At 40.6% G+C, this 20,516-nt stretch overlaps 1 protein-coding gene across 1 annotated transcript; it reads right to left on the reverse strand.

The window, feature by feature from the left end:
• Window positions 1-403: 403 nt before the first annotated feature.
• Window positions 404-6,368, reverse strand: LOC311057189 (uncharacterized protein; the record flags this gene model as incomplete). The annotated part of the gene is made up of 3 exons (XM_084074140.1): window positions 404-1,228; window positions 4,162-4,593; window positions 6,098-6,368. The coding sequence occupies 3 exons, from the start codon at window positions 6,366-6,368 to the stop codon at window positions 645-647; spliced, it is 1,287 nt and encodes a 428-aa protein (XP_083930266.1). The 3' UTR covers window positions 404-644.
• Between the last annotated feature and the right edge of the window lie 14,148 nt (window positions 6,369-20,516).

The following is a 20,516-nucleotide window of genomic DNA, read 5'->3' on the forward strand; positions in this document are numbered from 1 at the left end:
TAGCACTGTTGTACGGCTTTGCCTTTAAGATGTGCTTCTGAGTAGCAGCATGCTTTTTAATGTCACTCATTTTGTCCCAAAAGTCTGATTTGCAATACATGCAATATGCACGGGTATCATTGCCCACGTGTGGCTTCAACCATCCCTTGAACTCAGGGTAGGTTTCTCGCTCCTTCCTGTATTTTTGTTCGTATTGTTTTGCTTTTGACATGCCTAAAGCCTTTCTGCTGCAACGTGTGTGCTGTGCCTGCATGCTGCCTGCTGCAGTGCTGCTGAAGAATGAGAGCGAGTGTGTGTGTGTGGGTGTGTCTGAGTCAGTGATCATGTGACAGCGCCAATTGGTTGCAGCTGTGTGTGTGTGTGTGTGTGTGTGTGTGTGTGTGTGTGTGTGTGTGTGTGTGTGTGTGTGTGTGTGGCACAGGCAGCCGAGGGAGAGAGGAAAAAGGAAGAAAAAAACGATTTGTCGCTAGGATCACCTTTTATCCCCAAATCACCAGAAAAAGTAACTAGATTTGTCGCTAGAAGCTTTTCACTAAATAAGTCGCTGCGGGGGGTCTGGAAAGAAGCTAAATCTAGCGACAAAGTCGCTAAGTTGGCAACACTGCTTCAGAGCACCTGACTGACTGAAACCTTTGTCACAGTGTTTACAGTGGAAAAGTTTTTTCCCCAGTGTGAATACGCAGGTGTCTGTTCAGATGACTATACGTCTTGAAACTTTTGTCACAGTGTTTACACTGGAAAGGTCTTCCTGCAGTGTGGACAAGCTGTTGTCTCCTCAGTTCTGCATTCCAGTGGTACCTCTGGTGTCTCTTCAGATGACCAGACAACTTGAAACGTTTGTCACACTGTTTACAGTGAAAAGGTTTTTCTACAGTGTGGACAAGCTGGTGTGTCCTCAGTTCCGCATTCCAACGGAAACTCTTGTCACAATGTTTACAGATGTTGGTTTTCTTTTCTGTGTAATTCAGGGAGTCTGTGTAAGTCTGTACTTCTCCTGGTTGAGTTGAAGTCTTGGTAAAGTCTTGGTCTGTGCCTCCTCGTTTCTGGCTGGTGACAGAGCTGATCATTTGCTGACAGGCTGCTGAGGATGTCTGTCCATTCCTCAGCATTTGTCTGTAGAGGTCATTGTGGTTCCTCTTTATGTGTTTATGGAGGAAGACCTGAGATGAGGCGTATGGACACTCAGAACAGGAGAAGACCTGAGTCTGGGAAGACTGGGACCCCACTCCTTAGAGGAGAGAGAGAGAGAGAGAGAGAGAGAGAGAGAGAGAGAGAGAGAGAGAGAGAGAGAGAGAGAGAGAGAGAGAGAGAGAGAGAGAGAGAGAGAGAGAGATTAAAACTAGGGAATACTAAAAGCAAGAAGTTAAACACTTCATCATCTGTGCAACATCTTTATTAGAATTATGATATGAAAAGGATGGACAAAACATCATATAATGATGTTCCAGATTAGAATCGGAGCACATCAGTCACTTTGAAGGCGCTGGCTGCTCTATAATCTATTGGCTAGAGCTGGGCTCCCACTACAGGATAATCTGTGTAATTTGGGGTCAGAAACGCCCCTCCCGACTACCACAGGGGCATTTCACTAGCGATCATCTAGTTTATGATTATCTTATAGTGTGAGCACTTGAAAGATGCAATCTTAAATCTCCAAATGTGTTCCCAGACTATCGGGGCCAACCCGGTAATCATTAAATATGTTTAATATTTACCTGAACGATTACACGTGACAGAGACAAACAACTACAAGGAGACAGTATTTGTCAAAATACTTCCAAAACGTTAATGAAGTCCACGATCATAGCACCAGAGGCAGCTCCACGAATCATGTTCAACCGAGATTTGGCTCAACAAAGGGAATTCATTTGTTCTCACGCTATTCAACAAAAATGTGGAATGCCCTACCAAAAAAAAGTAAAGGAGTGTAAAACCCTACTCACTTTCAAAACTGGCCTAAAGATACACCTTCAGGAGGCTGCAATACAAAAATGGCCCCTGTCAGTCTTAACTTACCCCCCCCCCCCCCCCGCCCCGAATTTTTCTTCTCTTGTACATATTTTTCACTTTTCATACGAGTAACCTGTAAGCTGATTGTATGAAGTTCTGTATAGTAGTGTGTATATCTGTCTCTCTCTTATATGTCATCATGATTTGTGTGCATGGGGATCTCATTTTAAACAAGCTTAGTGCTTTATGAGTCTTCCAGTTTAGTAGTCCTTGTATTGTGAATTTGTACTTCCATGTACTGTTGTTCTCATGTCTTAAAGTAATTCACTCAATCAATCAATCAATCACAAACATTCATTGAAAGAGAGAACGTTTGACCAGTCAAAACAACCTGTTGGACCACCTGATTCGGATGCTATCAATGCATAGATTGGGAGATTATCACGTTCTATCAGACCATTGAATGGGCGAAGTAGGCGACCTACTGTCTACCCCGCGATTTATCAGACCATTCATTGGGCGTAATCAGGAGCTACTGACCTACCGACGGAGATGACTTAAATACTTCAGTTTCGGTTTTGGTTTTGGTTGTTTTGGTTTCGGACCATGACGGAGGCGCGCAGTCTCAGGCGAGCTGGAGCCCCGCGACGGGACACCGAAGGAGCTAAGGCGACTGAGTTGATGTCCGGAGCGGTGCGACGCTCGCCTGTGCCTACTCAGCGCCGTTCGAGTTATGTACCGATACGCACAGAATCGTAAATATTGTTGTGGGGACTGCTCCGCCTCCGTCGGTAGGTCAGTAGCTCCTGATTACGCCCAATGAATGGTCTGACAAATCGCGGGGTAGACAGTAGCTCGCCTACTTCGCCCATTCAATGGTCTGATAAAACGTGATAATCTCCCATTCAATGCATTGATAGCATTCGAAGCCGGTGGTTGGACAGCTGAAGCTTGTTGATATGTGGCAAGAATACGACTGTCTACATAACATGATATCATTCATTCAGAACCATTAGTCTGTTGCCACCACAAGCAGAGTTACCACTGGGCTACTCCATGTAACCCAGTGGTTCCCAAACTGGGGGTCGGGACCCTCAGAGGGGTCCCAAATTTATTTTGGGGGGTCCGCAGATGATTAGCTTAAAGGGGTAGTTCACCCAAATGATGACTTATTTTCTATCTATTACACACACACCATGAAGCCTTGAATTCATGGAGATTGTTTTTATTTCTGACACATTCCTAAGCCAATAGAGTCTATCAAACACCCGGTCATCGAATTATTGTTGTAGGAATGCAACAAAAACTAAAAAATGTCCATGAAGGCTTTAGGGCGTGTGTAATTGATAGAAAAGAAAAAGAAAATTGGTGAACTACTTCTTTAATGTGCAACATTGTTTTCTCACTCAACAGTCGACAAACCAACATACAGTATAAGTGTATACAGGGTATCCGCACATTTCTCAAGTTACAATTTAAGGACTTTTAAGACTTATAATACTAAATTGGCCAAATTGTCATATTACGTGAGAAAGAGGCAAACATTGTGTAAATGCGAGTAGTTGTGACTCAGTTCCACAGATAAATATTGTGAAAATAGCCAAACTAAATGTAAATGTCTCCAGTTCAAAGGGGGGTCAAGGCCTGAAAAGTTTGGGAACCCTTGCCCTAGGCCATCGCCAGATCTTTGCTGCATGTCAGAATTCATCGGGAATGGTGTGCTTGTATTTTATAGTTGATATTAATGTATAAGTAAATAGAAATGTCCCATTAACATGAATGGGACTAGGGGACAGCTGCTATTCAATTATCTTTCTCTTGGAAATCGCATGGGCTACAATTATACAATTTGGAAGAGAGATTCATAGTACAGTGACCTATGCAGGGAAAAACAGATGTATCTCCTCTTGTTCACATCTTAAAAGTACAGTACTGTATGTGTTATCATGCAATGCGTTTCTTCAGAATAACACTTACTTATTCAGGTTTAACTTTATTTTACTTTACTTTTTGTTCTCTATAGCCTATGTATATAAAAAATAAATACAAGTTAAGGTTTAGTTTACCCCTCTGTACAACTATATTTAATTTGTTTGTTTTGATGATTTCAGGTCCTGGGACAACCTGTTGCTCAATGACAGTATAATCTTTCTATTATGTAGTGTATTGTGTGTTTAAAGTGTGATTTCAGTGTGCTTAAAGCTGACTGACCTTCACTGGTCTCCTCCCACTCATCACTGTCTTCAGTGACTTCAGAGTCAGATTCAAGTTCAACTTCAATTTCAACTTCAGAACAGTGTGAAGAGATGTCGTCATCTTCTTCACTTTTCACTGCTAGTAACATTGATCCTTCAGGCTCTTCTGGTCTTTGAAGTAACTCCTCCTGTTCCTCTTTAATGTGTGGAGGTTCTGGTTCCTCCAGGAGAAGACTGGGGCTCCTCTCCTCTTCAGGAGAAACCTCCTCTTTACACTCTTCACTTTTCACTGCTAGTAACATTGATCCTTCAGGCTCTTCTGGTCTTTGAAGTAACTCCTCCTGTTCCTCTTTAATGTGTGGAGGTTCTGGTTCCTCCAGGAGAAGACTGGGGCTCCTCTCCTCTTCAGGAGAAACCTCCTCTTTACACACAACAACGTGCACAGTGTCTAGGAGAAGAAAAATAACATGATAGTGAAAACTGGATTCCTTGAATGTAAATCCATTATTTCCACCCTCCATGTTCCATGCACAAAATTAGGTATCACTTGCTTACACTGACCAAACAGTTACTAACTACAGGTTTAGAAGCAAAGGAACCCAAAATTCTGCTTGTGGCGAGACAGACTGTAGGGGAAAAAAAGTACTGAGGTAGTCTTCAGGTGAAAAAATATATATTTTATTTTACAGACCCTGTTGAAGATCCAAGTGTCAAAATGCATCGGTCAGCTGTTGCCTTGCTCATCTGTAAAAAAAAAATATATATATATATATATATATATATATATTTTTTTTCACCTTAAGACGGAGTGCCTCAGTATTTTTTCCCTACAGTCTGCCTCACCACAAGCAGAACTTTGGGTTCCTTTTGCTTCTATGCCTATACCTGTTCCACTGTAGAGCACCTGTTTTGAGCCACTGTGATTGAACCTAGGTTTTAAGTTTTTCACTGCCAAGGACAACTTTTACGACTTTTTTTCCAAAGGCTCAGTCTGCCTGTTTTTTTTTTTCACTAGATGGTGCTTTTCTCTAACACATGAGTGACCATTTCATCCCCAGATGCACACAGATCCAGGAGATCACGCGATCCCAAGATTTACTGCTCCATTGACTTCCTGTTTAACGTCTTTGGGAAATCGTCTGTATCTTGCCTCCTGTATCTCGCCTTATGTATTTTTGGGCGAGTCGTCCTATTTTCAAAGGTCTATAACAAGCGGACAGGGGGGTCGCAATGACATTTATTTATTTTTCGCGGAAGCACAGTGAAACTCCCCGTAATTACCAACTATCAGGGGATTGATAATACTGGAGATAAATACTCTGTGACTACTTCAAAAGGTAATAAAATCTAAAAATTGCTGGCAGTAGGTGCACGCAGCCAGAAATAAGTCTGGCAGTGAAAGAGTTCAACTAACTACATGTTATTGCAAGTGAAATCAGGCTTAACAGTTTTAGCAAGAAACATTCTCTGCTCAAAATGCATGTTTGAAAAATAAATTTGAATCAGTACTTTTTACATGATGATTTTATTGATAAAAAGACAATGGGCCTCATTCATGAACCGTACTTACGAACAAATTTGTTCTTAGAGCCACTTAAGAAGTTTTTTAAGAGATTTTGGCATTCACAAATGTTTTCTTAGCTGTGATTTGTTCTTAAGTTAAGAAGAAATCTACGCATACTAGAGAGCACTCTTAGGGTGGCCTTTGAGTTCTTAAGTGTGATGTTTGAGCAGAAATAATTTGTTCTTGCAGTTTATTCAGTTATTATGTAACTGAAAAACATGAAATAAATATCTTGTGCACATTAAGAAATAATAATTAAAAAAATCTCTATATAATAATTAAAATAATAACAGAGCCTGTTAAGTCACGTCAATGATGCGCACACACACACACATTTTATACAGAAACATTTAAGAAGTGTGCATTAAATAAAACTTTACAAGCTCACCTTCAGGTTCCGAGAAGGGAAGAGCTGGTGACGGCACGGTGGCCAAATCTGAGTCCAGATCGTCTGTGGCTGGCACACCGGACAGTGCCGTCTCTCCAATGATGGCAGCAATCCGTATGTCCAGCTCGGAGATTTCCAAACTTGCTGGACCCTGGCCACCTCCTGTCACTAGTGTCTCTCTTCTGTATAGTGATATACTTTGCTTCGCAGATGACTTAATATCGAACCATTTTTTTTTTACGTCGGCCACAGAGCGGACCTCCGCCGACATTATGTTGACATTTGTGGTTATTTCAGCCCATATTTTGTTTTTGTTTTTCTGCGGTCCTTTATTGACAGAACTAAACAGTATTACTTTATGTTTCTCCACTTCCTGCAGCAGTACCTCCACCTCTGTGCCTGACCAGTTTTTTTTCCTGGTTTTGGGTTGTTTAGGCATGTTTAAATCGGCGTTGTTTCTGTCTCTCCGTCTGTGTGTATGTGTTGTGTGTCGGCTTCTCTTCCGGCAATTGTGCCCTTATATGGGGATTTAGGGGCGTTTACCTCTGCTAATTCTAATAGACGCGCACGCTCTTCCACTTTGGGATTCATCACCTTAAGAACGGCAGGTGCGAACAATTTGACAGGTTAAGAAGACGTCATGAATGAGACCAGGGTTCTCTTAGGAATTCACTTGGGAAGAAATTTAAGAAGACAACTTACGAATTTATTGCTGAATGAGGCCCAATATTAGCAATACTTTTTTACAACATATAGCATCAAATGGTGAAATTAGCCTTAATGTGTGGTAGCATGTCACTGGAGCTTTATGCAATAACCCGGGAACAGCAGTGTTTCCCCTATATGCATTAAGCAGTGGCGTGCCGCCACTCCTTAAATCCGACCGCCACAGTATGATTTTTTCTGTAAATAAAAAGTTTTGTTTTTTTTACAGAAAAAATAAAAGAGATGCTGCGGCCAAAAAGAAGGAAAGCTGCAGTGGCTAAAATGTTAAGATGTAGTAGGAAATGTAGTTTTAAATTAATTGTACAATATGTAAGTACATTGAAGGCGGGGAAAGAAGCCTAAATAATAGCCAGAGTTCTGATCCACAGTTTGTGGCAAGTTGCATTTTGAGAACCCAAAACCCCCGCCTCAAAAAAAACCTGCATGCCGCGCAGTCCTCCCCCACACCTTCAGCTTCTGGCTAGGGGAAACACTGAACAGGATTTAAAATATACTGTATGGACTCCTGGCTTTCTGTCCCTCTCCAACCTCTTCACTGAGACAGAGGCATCAACCAACAACAAAGGACCCTTTGGAGAGTTGTTTTCTGTGTTGTTGTTTTTTTACGTCAGGGTTTGGAAACTGTCCAGTCTGATTTAGCACAAAAGTGTAAATACCAAAAAGTAGACTATTAACTGGTTGTAGTGAAACGTGGTGAAGCAGTGATATTTTGTGTTTATACCGGTCATTTTCCATGTGAAGGCATCTGGAAGTCTATGTCCATCTATCTCCATTTCTAGATGAATGGGGAGCAGCACTTCTGTTTATTCTCATGGTTCACTGCGGGGCCATCATCATCAAAGCTAAGGAAGAAATGGAACAGTCACACTTAACATATCTTTTAACATACACATTCTAGGGATACCGATCTACAAGCTCTTTTTATAACATACACATTCTAGGGATACCGATCTACAAGCTCTTTTTTGAGTGTGCGGAGGCTGCCTTTCTAGGGATACCGATCTACAAGCTCTTTTTTGAGTGTGCGGAGGCTGCCTTTTTTGTTCATTTGGTTTCCTTTTGGCTCCTCACCTAAGCAGGGGCGTAGCCACGGGTGGGCATAGGTAGGCCTGGGCCCACCCACCTGGCTGTTGTGCCCACCCAAAAAAAAAAAGAAGAAAACATTTTTTCTGCTCGTGAACTGTGCCTGTGCTCTGTGAGTGGTGGCGGACTGCGGACGCGCGGAGGAGGCGGACAACGGGGCATTATTTGCGACCTGTCAATGTTTTCATGAAAATTAAGGCAAAAATAAGAATTAAATAACATAATAAACCCACAAAAGACCCGCAAATTGCGCAAAAAAGTAAGATTTTAACCGATAATAACCGAAAAAAATCGCGCGCGCGCACATGGCACTCGCAATCCCCATGCCCAGCTGCTGCCAGCTTTCTGGCTACGCCACTGCACCTAAGTTTACTTTTCACTAAACATGAAAGAATAAAAAGCCAGCATTTGAAGCATATATGGAGCCCATGGCTGAAACTCTTGGGAAAAGTGCTCTTTTCGCTACTTGCATGGACATAGAATAGGAGATGAGGTGTCCATCTTGAATCAAAGACACAGTACCATTATGGAACAATCTTAAGAAGAAATTTTAAATAGAGACAATTTTAGGGTCCTAATAATGTTTAGGTCCTAAAAGGTTGCCATAAAAATGGAATGTCACATAGGTACATCGGTACCTATTTCACCTTCAAAACTAACTTATTTAATTTTGTTCCATGTTTTGTATATTTTCCCAAATAGTTTTCCTGATTTCTTTTCAATGTATTTATAAACTAATTAATATGAAAATATTTTTTAGATAATCCTTGGATTCCATTTAAAAATATATATTAATAATGTTGATGAATTGAATTTAAGATTATATTATTTCTGTTGATACCTCAAAGTGCTTCACAATAAGCATAAATAATAATAAAAAAATAATAATTGAGTGACACCATTGTAGGACAGTATGGAAATGGATAGCCCTAGAATGTCTGTGATCTTACATACATTTCAAGTATTTCAAATACACAGTCATAGATAACCCTCGTCGGCGCGCTGTGTAGTGACGATCTGCGCGGCCGTAAAAGTGCTCTAAACTCCGTCTGTACTCACCCAATAATTAATTCCTAACACTTGGAGTCATATTTTGTCCTCTAGTTTCATATCCATTTGAGAGTTCTGCCAGAAAACGTGTGTTTAGTCAAATATCTCCACTTTTCCACGAGCTTCACACGGACAACTGTCTTGATGCGCTAGGGGGGGCGCGATTTGAGTGACGGACCCATTTACTTGAGTGGGTCCGTCACTCAAGTCGCGCCCCCCTAGCGCATCCAGACAGTCGTCCGTGTGAAGCTCGTGGAAAAGTGGAGATATTTGACTAAACACACGTTTTCTGGCAGAACTCTCAAATGGATATGAAACTAGAGGACAAAATATGACTCCAAGTCTTAGGAATTAATTATTGGGTGAGTACAGACGGAGTTTAGAGCACTTTTACGGCCGCTGACAAAGATTAAGACGAGACCAGATTAAAGTGAGACCGAGTCTACTGTTGTCCTAGTAACAGCAGATGTTGTCCACGGTGAAAGAACACGTAGCTGTCCTCGTCAATGCCTGTTGTTGTTTTCATATCACAATGTCAAAACATACCGATTTGGATGAAGAAACGCCAGACAGACGAACACTCACGTTGCGTTGTGGACGGCTCTCCGTTGGTTTTGTTGTTATTGTTGAGGAAAAGGAAGACAACCACTTCCTGTGTCAGTCTCTCTAACAATAGATTTACACGTTTTTATAAATGCAACTATTTGCCATTAGAGTCGGAGTCAACATGTGTAAGGTACAATCACTATTCAGCCCATTCAAAGCGTGCAAATAAACGCATCAATGAATTAATAAATATATAAATAAATGTTCATTCCCTACTGGGATTCGAACTCTTCCCAATGTCAGCATAAATACACCAGACAGGCGCTTACTCCGGTGCGCCATTCCTTTCACAACAAAGAGGTACCATAAACAGCTCATAGAGTATATAACCAGCCATTATAAAACAAAACAGACATGGTCACTAGATAGATCAGATCAACTTGAGACCTCAGTCACCACACTGATTTTATTGTACTGGTCTCCAACACGGCTGTTTACTACAGATTTGTTTCTAAAATATCTCACCATGATCATCTATTATTCATTATGTTATAGGCTACTTAGAAATAGTAAATGTGACGCATATAGGTTAGATAAACTGTTCGTTTATGATCAATGCCAGGCCTAATGATTAATGGTTATTTATATTGACCAGATCTGTAGAGGGCGCAGGTGAGTAATTTAAATAATTCCTTTCTGGTGGACATGATTTATTTTCTGCCCAAAAAGTGTATTATACAGAGAAGGTGGTGTGCTGAGATGTAACCCACCGTGGAGAATAGTTTTTCAGCAACACAAAACAGCCTTTGTTTCGATGAGTAGCGAAATCGTTTTCTTTAGTTTTACTACAGTTGGAGACCTCGCACGTAGTGGAATTTTCAGTCAATGGGAGGAGCACCGCTCCTAATGGAGAGCAGAGCTCTAAATGGACATGCCTTGAACTGCCATTTTCTGTGCAGCGACTGCAACTGTATCTTACAACATACTATTTCCAGGTGATTAGATTACATAAACATTAGCTTCAATCATTTGTAGGACATTTAAAATTGACTGGTCAATAATCACGTCACTGTAATGTGGGGTTTCAGACACTTTTGGCAATACTTTCTCTATAATTGGTCATGTTATAAACAGTTTATCTAACCTATCATGCGTCATGTTTACTATTTCTAAGTAGCATATAAAATAATGAATAACAGATGATCATGGTGAGATATTTTAGAAACAAATCTGTAGTAAACAGCCGTGTTGGAGACCAGTACAATAAAATCAGTGTGGTGACTGAGGTCTCAAGTTGATCTGATCTATCTAGTGACCATGTCTGTTTTGTTTTTTAATGGCTGGTTATATACTCTATAACTTGTTTATGGTACATCTTTGTTGTGAAAGGAATGGCGCACCGGAGTAAGCGCCTGTCTGGTGTATTTATGCTGACATTGGGAAGAGTTCGAATCCCAGTAGGGAATGAACATTTATTTATTAATTCATTGATGCGTTTATTTGCACGCTTTGAATGGGCTGAATAGTGATTGTACCTTACACATGTTGACTCAGACTCCAATGGCAAATAGTTGCATTTATAAAAACGTGTAAATCTATTGTTAGAGAGACTGACACAGGAAGTGGTTGTCTTCCTTTTCCTCAACAACAACAAAGCCAACGGAGAACCGTCCACAACGCAACGTGAGTGTTCGTCTGCCTGACGTTTCTTCATCCAAACAAGAATCAGATCGGTATGTTTTGGCATTGTGATATGATATGAAAAAAAAACCGGCATTGACGAGGACAGCTACGCGTTCTTTCACCGTGGGACATCATCTGCTGTTACTAGGACAACAGTAGACGCGGTCTCGACTTGATCCGGTCTCGTTACAAATTGAAACACCGCGCAGATCGTCACTACACAGCGCGCCGACGAGGGTTATCTATGACCGTGTATTTGAAATACTTGAAATGTATGTAAGATCACAGACATTCTAGGGCTAGGAAATGGACTGAAGTGGTTCAGACTAATTGACTATCGATTTAGTCGATCATGGAAAATATATTTTTCTTTCCTGTAGCATTGCTAACATTAGCAGTTTAGCATCAACTAGGAGTAAAATGCTACATTGAAGCTTTACACTGGGGAGACAAACATTAGAAACAGTTCATTATTTGCTACATACCTCTGATCCCACCATGAAAAACTCTCCATCTTGTTCCAACTGGAATTTAAAAGGCTTCTGCTCGAATGTGTTGTTTAATGACAACATTGTGCTGTTGTTGTTGTTTTCATGTGGTTGCTACGTGCAGACCATCGAGTTTTAATATATCTAGAGGGCGGGCTGCCCCGCCCCCACCTATTCATTCCAATGAAAGTTGCTCACAAGCGCATGAAGCACACCGAAGTACCTCTACTTCCTGGATTGGCCAATGGAGCACGCGCACTAGTGTTTCAGGCGATAGAAGCATGCGCAGTAGGATTTTAAATGTGGAAGTGTAGCTATCCCAGATTTGACCACAAGGCGACGGCAGCTTCACTGTTCTACCGCGGTTCTGTCCTGTGGTTGCTGTGTGCGGCAGACAGGAAGTGGCTTATTCTTCTTTTACATGTATGGCAGGTTGCAACTACTACATTCAGCTACCGCCACCTACTGTTCAGACTGAGTATGTAGTATGAGCTTGCTAGATCAGATAAATAAATACATGTAATTAATACTGATAATTAATGATACTACTTGATAATACTATGAATAGTAATAATACTTCATTGTATTTCATAATGAAATACAATTTAATCAATTTAAATTCAGAAGCCATTGCTTCTTTTTTTCTTAGTTTTGAGCAATTATTCCTGAGTTATATTTGGCTAAGCATTGTGTTGCACAAATAATAATAACAATAATAAGGGTAATAATAATAATAATAATGATAATAATAATCTTATTTAAATTATTCTTTACCTAAATTGTAGACTGGGATCTTTTTGCTTTGCTGGTTGCTGATCCGATCTGGGTCTTCTAGGGCGGATACAGAAACTTTGCATTCATGCGTATTTGCAAATTAATCAGATACAATAGGAGGGCTCTAGATAAGATCACACGGTTAATGTCATCCCTTCACTTTTTTTTTAAAATACTTTTATTGCAAGATGTTCATGTTTACATTTTATATTTGCATTCCATGTCATGTCTCATTGCAATTATTTTCTTATTTTTTTCTTTTTAATTATATTTACACCCAGTGTTAAAATAAAATACAGTAACCAAAAAGTATAGTAATAGAAAATAATAATAATTACACATGTCAATCAATGCAAAATATCCCAATACTAATACCTGTTAAATTATAATAATGATAATACTAGTGATATTTAATCATGCTAACTTAACAAATTAAAATTAAAATAAGAGGGGGGGGGGTGTCCTCTATGTTGCCAACACGTTGGCTGTCTCTGCTTTTATATCAGTTCTCGAAGAAAGCCTTTTTCATACATTTATTTTTTGTATATATAATTTAAATAAAAGATCATAGCCCGAAATTCCGATGTGGAATCGGTGCTGGGTCTCACTCATTCCCCAAACTTAGTCAAGCGGCCCCATAATTTGTCCATTTACTCCATCTTCTATTAAACTCAGGCTCATTGTTTCTAATTCCAAACATTATTCTCTCCATTTCAAATATTTCCTGTACTGTTTCTTTCCATTTTGTTGGGCAGTGGACTTGAAGGCGTTAGCCAGTTCCTAGTTACCTGCTTTAGGGCTGCGGTTCTAAGGATTCTATATGGGTATTTATATATTTATTTCGTTAGTTCTAACGGTAATTTCCCCAAAATAATGTTTACAGGGCTGAGTGTTCTTTTCAAATTAAAAATCTTAATGTCTTCTGTAATTGGCTTCCAAAAATAATGTAGAATGGGACAAAAGAAGAAAATGTGCGAGTGGTTTGCCCTTATCTTGCCTTATGTGTTGGGGTTCATTTGTCAGACTATGGAACTACATGTATGAGTTCAGTTCCACACATTATTGATTGATTGATTGATACTTTATTTAGAAGTTTGCAGAAAAAAAGCACATGAAAGTACAGTTTAAATATACAACTAAATAGGATTAAAAAGGTTACATGGCGCCTTTCCGACATGTCGCCTTTCCGACGTTAACGAACACTATACCTAACCCTCACCCTAACCCTAACCGCACGCGGAAGCCACTAGTCGGAGTGGCGAGATGACGGGATGGAAGACGGTTACCGATTAAAAAGCCCATGAAAGCCTAACGGCTTGTTTCAAATGAGGTCCTTATGTACTCAATTCATAGTGATTGACTTGCAGCAGTGGATTTACCATACATGAATTTACCTGATATTTTGTGGATTTACATTTCCTTGTTGCACAAAGACCCATGTCCCATACCTGCTACTGTTCTAGGGAACTGCAACTTGCATGTGCTGCATCTGCTGCTGCTTTTAATTTTGCCCCCGGGCCACACCTTATACCTGCATATGATGCTATTGTTCTAACCTCATGTACATACCTGCTACTACATTTTTCTGTTTGTATATCACTGCTGTCAGGCAGAAACCATTTTTTCCATAAATTGATGCCCTACGTCATCACACAAGAGTCACACAGTAGTGAACTACAAAATCACAACGCTAATTTCACTATTTTAAAATGTTTTTAATTATAATAATAAAAAAATAAACGGTGTTGGACATTCAAGGTTTCCACCCGACAGCAACAATATGCTTGAGGATAAAGCAGACTATCCGGGTAAAACGGAGTAGAAACCTTTATTAATTAAGGCAACTGCCTTATAGACCTTCCGAGGTCGAAACATGTTGGCATTTACTATTATTATTTTAATAAAGGCTTTTCCTCTGTTTTACTCCCAAGTGCTCGGATCATCAGTTGTCTCTCTCCGACACTCTGTCACAATGTTTACAGTCTAAATGATTTTCTTTACAGTCTGGTCACAACGGTGTGTCTTCACAGTTCTTCCGTCACCAAAACTCTTGTTACACTGATTACAATGGTAAGGTTTTGCTCCAGTGTGGACACGTTGATGTTTCTTCAGAGCACCTGACTCAATGAAACTCTTGTCACAGTGTTTACAGTGGTATGGTTTTTCTCCAGTGTGAATACGCAGGTGTCTGCTCAGGCCACCTGACTGACTGAAACACTTTTCACATTGTTTACAGCGGAAAGGTCTTTCTCCAGTGTGGACGCGGAGGTGTGCCTTCAGCGCACCTGGGTTAATGCAACTCTTGCCACACTGATCACAGATGTGGGCTATCTTTTCTGTGTGATTCAGGGAGTCTGTGTAAGTCTTTACTTCTGGTGTATGACTGTAAGATTCCAGCGTGTCTGTGTCTCCTTGTTTCTGGCTGGTTATAGAGGAGGTGATTTGCTGAAAGGGTGCTGGGGTGATCTGTCCATTCCTCAGCATTTGCCAGTAGAGGTCGCTGTGGCATCTCTTGATGTGTCTATCGAGGAAGACCTGAGCTATGAAGGCGTATGGACAATCAGAGTAAGAACAAGAGAAGGTCTGACTCTGTGAAGACTCTAGAGAGAGAGAGAGAGAGAGAGAGAACTTGTAAACACTCCATCATTTGTGCAACAGATAATTATAATGACATGTAAGGAATGGACAAAACATTCTCATAATGATTTGTTCCAGGTCAAAATCAGATTAGAGTTGGCCATTTAAAGGGAAGCATTTAATCTGGGCTTCTCTACTGTATAGTCTATTCGCTAAAGATAGGGTCACACTGCAGAATAATCAGGGTGATTTTAAGTAAGGACTGTTCCCCGTCCGAGGCTGATTGGGAGTGATTAGCTGGCAAGATTATCGTGTGAGCGGTTCAAAGATCCAATCTTTAACCTGATGATTTGTATAATATGTATTGTTTCTAGCCTTCTGGGGGCTGCTGCCTTTCAAGACAAAGAGCTCCAAACCATGTTGCTGAACTGATCTCTATTTTTCTAATAGTGTTTTTTATTTGAACTAATTCAGTTTGTTATAGTCTTTATTTTAACGTATTAAAAGGTAGGGTAAGTGATTTTGTTAATTTTATATATATTTGTTAAAAATAAGTGTTAAATAAATTGCTATAGAGTGTTTATTCAGTAACAGGAGTCTCCATGTCTCTCCAGCTCTTTATTAAACAGAAAATACATTTTCAGGTCGGGATACCAATTTGATCTAATCAGGATAGAGAACTCAGTCATGATACAGATTAAAGTGAAATTGGAAGTGATGATAAAAATAAGTGAGCAGACACAATTGGAACTGGAACACTATACAAGTGAAGCTGATAAATGGGTACTCTCTCCTGATTGGCTGAAAATCTATGTTCTGTTTATTAAAGAGCTGGAGAGACAGGGAGACCCCTGTGACTGAATAAACACTATATATCAATATTAGAATATCGTTGCTGTCCGGCAGGAACCAGCTAACTCAATTTTTCCGCTTTTGCATTTTTCCCCCCATAAATCAGTGCTATTGAACACCCTTTACGTCTTTGTGTTGGTAAAAAAAGAATATTGAACCGTATTTAAAAAAAGTGCTTCTGACAAAACCAGCTAACTCCATTGGATCCTCAAACTTTCTGCTAAACGAGATTAGTCCACCAAAGGGGGGTGGAGTTAGCTGGTTTTGCTGACTCCAGGCTCCACCCCCTTTTGAGCTCCAACCTCATTGTGAGCTTGGAGGTCCATTCAGCTGTTCTTATCAATGATGAACAAAACCTCCTACTGTAACTCCATTTTTGTTTAGTTTTTTTTTCACTTTCATTTTGGAGTTAGCTGGTTCCTGCCGGACAGCAGAGATATATAATATAGAATTAACCCTTCTAACAATTTTGTTGTTCTTGTATTAACCAAAACATATCACTTACCCTACCTTTAAATGCAACAAGCCTGGTCTGTTTAAAGGGGTATTTCAGAACCTATGGTAACTGTGTTAGATTCATTGAAAACACACATTCCTGGTTCTGGTGACTAATATTGGCCTTCTAATGTGTGAGGGGGCCGTGTGTTTTTTCTATTACCACAGCTCTCAGTTAGTTACCGTTGGTGTTGGCTTGTGAGGTCTGTGTCGTGGAAGTGACGTCTTTGTTGAGTTTTCTGCCTTTCTTCTGCTTCTTTCTCTTATAGTTTGACCGAGACTTTGAGTACGACCAATCAGAGTCAGAGTCGTTGCCCCTGTCGTCTTTTGGTTTCCACCATGTGTCAGAATGATTAACATTCTCCTCCTCATCACTGCTGCATTGCTGCAGGGGTGCTGGTGGATGGAGAGCCTGGTGAACCATGTTAAGAGGGAGTTTGTGAAGGACCACCGCTACTAGATTCATATTAGCCAGAAGAGAAGTGGAAGGTTCATCTCTTTGTGGGTGTTGTGACTTCGAGGCAGGACTGTTAGATGTCACATGGCTCATAGATGGAGATGAATAAGATCTATTACCTGGGAAGGAGAAAAGTTTTGGAAATATGACATCCTTACGTTAGGTTTAATAATTGCATGTCATGACTTGGATTATGTTGTGAAATCAGTTGTGTGTTTGTCAACTTAATTCTTTTTACATGTTTTTTTGTGAACAGTCCACAGTGAGGGCCCTATTTTAACGGCTGAACTTTGCGCTATGGCAACACAAGGGTGTGTCCATGGCAATTTTACTACAGGGCACATTATATGGCCAGAATGTGTGAGCCTCTGACAAAACCAATGTCCTTGTGCATGATGGGAAAGAACTCAAGCTTAAAATCTATGGGAACAGCATTAATAATGCAATATAATAACATCAGGAGACCCGGAGGAAACAGAAGTTTTCTTCTCAGCGAAATATTGAAATGAGGTGTCCAAAACAGTCATCAAAATCGTCATCTGCCCTTTGATGGTGACCTGCAATGTGTTGAGTGTCATTGCGCTGTGTAGATAGTGATGAAACACCTGTGCCTCACTGCACCCAGCTGATAGGACCAGCTCAGAGCAGGTCTTAACTTTAAGCGCAAAGTCTGTGGGGAAAATAGCATTGTGCCGTGATCGCGCCAGACCACACCTCATTTTAAGACAAAATCACCCCCACGCACAAAATTTGCTAAGGTGTGAATTTAACAACTGCGTCAGTGGAACGATACGGAATGCGTTATGCGCACACCACTATGCGGCATTATGTCACACTACGCCGGTCACATGATAGGGCCCTTTGTGTCTTGTGTGATTTAAGTGTGTTACTGACCTGTGCTGGTCTGACCTGTGCTGGTCTCCTCCCACTCATCACTGTCATCAGTGACTTCAGTGTCAGGGTCAGATTCAACTTCAATTACAGAACAGTATGAAGAGATGACTTCTTCATCATCATCTATACTTTTCCCTGCTTGTAACACTGATCCATCAGGCTCCTCTAGTCTTTGAAGTAACTCCTCCTGATTCCCTTTAATGTGAGGAGGCTCTGGTTCCTCCTGGTGCAGACTGGGCCTCTTCTCCTGTTCAGGAGAACCTCTGTCTTCATACACAACCACGTGCAGGGAGTCTAGGATCAGAAGAATAACATGATGGTGGAATAACCACTGGATTACTAAAATGTAAATCAATGTCTTCTATCTTTCTTGTTGTACAAAAGACGTCATCTCTTGCCAAGACGAACCAAACAGTTAATAACTACATGTTATTACTGGTTATTACAGGTGTTAATAAGTACAGATTATTACATTAATAACTACATGTTATTAGAGGGATTTCTGAAAACTGAAGTTCTGAGAAATCAGACTTCAAAGTTTTAGCAAGAAAAGGTCTCCTCTCAAAATACATACTGTATATGCAAAAGTATGGTCATTTCAATTCATATACTTAGGTACTTTGCCAAACAAATGAATAATTGCGCTACATGTGAGGTTATTGGTCAAAACAAAACAAAACAAAACAAAACAAAACAAAACAAAAGTGCAGTTTACAAGTAGCCCAATCATGGAACCCATCGTCAAATAAAAAGGAAAAACAGCGCCCTCTGCTGTTTTTCACTTTTGCATTTGACTCTGGGCGGAGGAATTAACTAGAGCCATGCTCACAACCGGGGTTTGGACATGCCTTCAGCCCTCCACTTCCGGTGGTGCGCCTATGTTTTCATTCCCACAAACAATATTTCTCCATGGAACACTAACACCATTTCTCCCAAAGAACATGGATCGTTTTGGTTATAAGCCCACTTGTTTCTATGATGAAAGAGCAAGTTAAAATGTTACTAACTTCCCGTGGTTTTGTCGGCTCCGAGGACGCTATTGTTAAATGTGTTTCGGTTTGTTTCCAGTGGGAGGCCAGCCGCACACATGTAAATCCCGCCCGATACATTTGATTGGGTAAAGCGCGGCCTGCTTCCTGATCTGAAGGCACGCCCACTGTTCAATGTTCTCAACATGGCTCCCGACAGATTCAAGCGCAGCTATGAATCTGTTCTTGAGAGATTACAAGTAGCCAAACATAATATGGTGGAGTTAGCCATAAACATGCATGGTAGGACACTGGGGCTTTATGTGATGACCCGGGGCCAGGATTTAAAACATAGTCTCCTGGCTCTCTGTCCCTCTTCCATCTTGGGAAAATTCTCTTTCTACTATTCTGCCACCAACATGTGGTACGCCCTGACACCATCCCTCAACAGGCCTGGAAATCCATCGTTCAGGAGACCACAAGGGGGGGTAACTCACTTTTCTCATAGAATGGAGAAGGCAGTCCACTGATGACATTTTTTTCCCCCTCCTTTTTCTACTTTGTACATATAGTGTTTTATATTTGATGATTATATGTATTTTGGTGTTATTTTTATGCTATGTTGATGACATGTATACATAGGACCACAATGGAAGCAAGTCCCCAGGACTTTTTTTGTGTTATCCTTTTAGGCCAAATGTCTGACTGTACCTCGTGCTGTTTACATTTCTGTCTAATAAAGTATTCAATCAATCTATCTCTATTGTGAGAGTGAGGCATCAAATGACGCTCTGCACTTTCAACCAGATCAGTGTTTTTTTTTTATTGGTAGATGATTTGGTGCTCACGCCACGTGAAGCAGCCCGGCCTCCTGTTTCTTTCTACGATCAATGTTGTTTCTCAGTGACGTCTCCAATCCATCGCTCCAATGAGCAAACTATCTCCATGTTACAGAGCACCAGAGTACCTGCTGACTGTCAGCTCACCACCAGGCACACCAGGTTTTTCCCATAGATATAGAAACCTATATGTCAATGTCATGATCATGACAGTTCTACCAACCTGATCTCCTGATGCAGTCTGTAATAGTCAGGACAAGTCAGTTTGATGTGTCATGGCTTTGGAGAGACGTTTTCGGCACACAAAACTCCCAATCTGATTTGGTCTAAATGAATTGATTGTCGTGAAACTTGTTGAAGCAGTGATATTGAGTGTTTGTTTATACCGTTCATCTCCCATGTGAAGTCATCTGGATGTTTGTGTCCATCTGTCTCCATGTCTAGATGAATGGGGCGCAGCACTTCTTTTTGGGAGGGATTCTCATGGTTCACTGCAGGGTCATCATCATCAAAGCTTAGGAAGAAATGGAACAGTCATACTTAAAATTCCTTCTAATATACACACTTTAGAATCTAGACACTTACAACCTATATACTGTACTTAATTAACCAGGGTCCCCCAGGGCTCTATACCAGGACCTCAAGTACATCAATTCTCAACCTTTTATCGTTAAAGCCCCCCTTCTGACATCTGACAAAAGCTGAGAACCCCCCAACCCAGCGCCGACACACATTCATGCAAACACGTACAATTATCAGACATATAACCGCTTAAACCCTATATACTTCACTGTAATGTAAAATCGCTAAGAATAGCCAAACGACTATTTTTACCAAAATGTCCACATGCCTAGAATAGGGACGCTAGGGTTCATGTGGTTACATTTAACAGTGTTATTTCTGTTCTTTTTAATAATGTACATGTTAAAAGTTATAGGCTGACAAATACTGTAAGATGAGAAGACGCAGGCAGAGACAGTGCTTGGA

The sequence above is a fragment of the Gymnoscopelus microlampas genome (assembly GCF_963454915.1).
Source record: "Gymnoscopelus microlampas genome assembly, chromosome: 12".
Classification (NCBI taxonomy): Eukaryota; Metazoa; Chordata; class Actinopteri; order Myctophiformes; family Myctophidae; genus Gymnoscopelus; species Gymnoscopelus microlampas.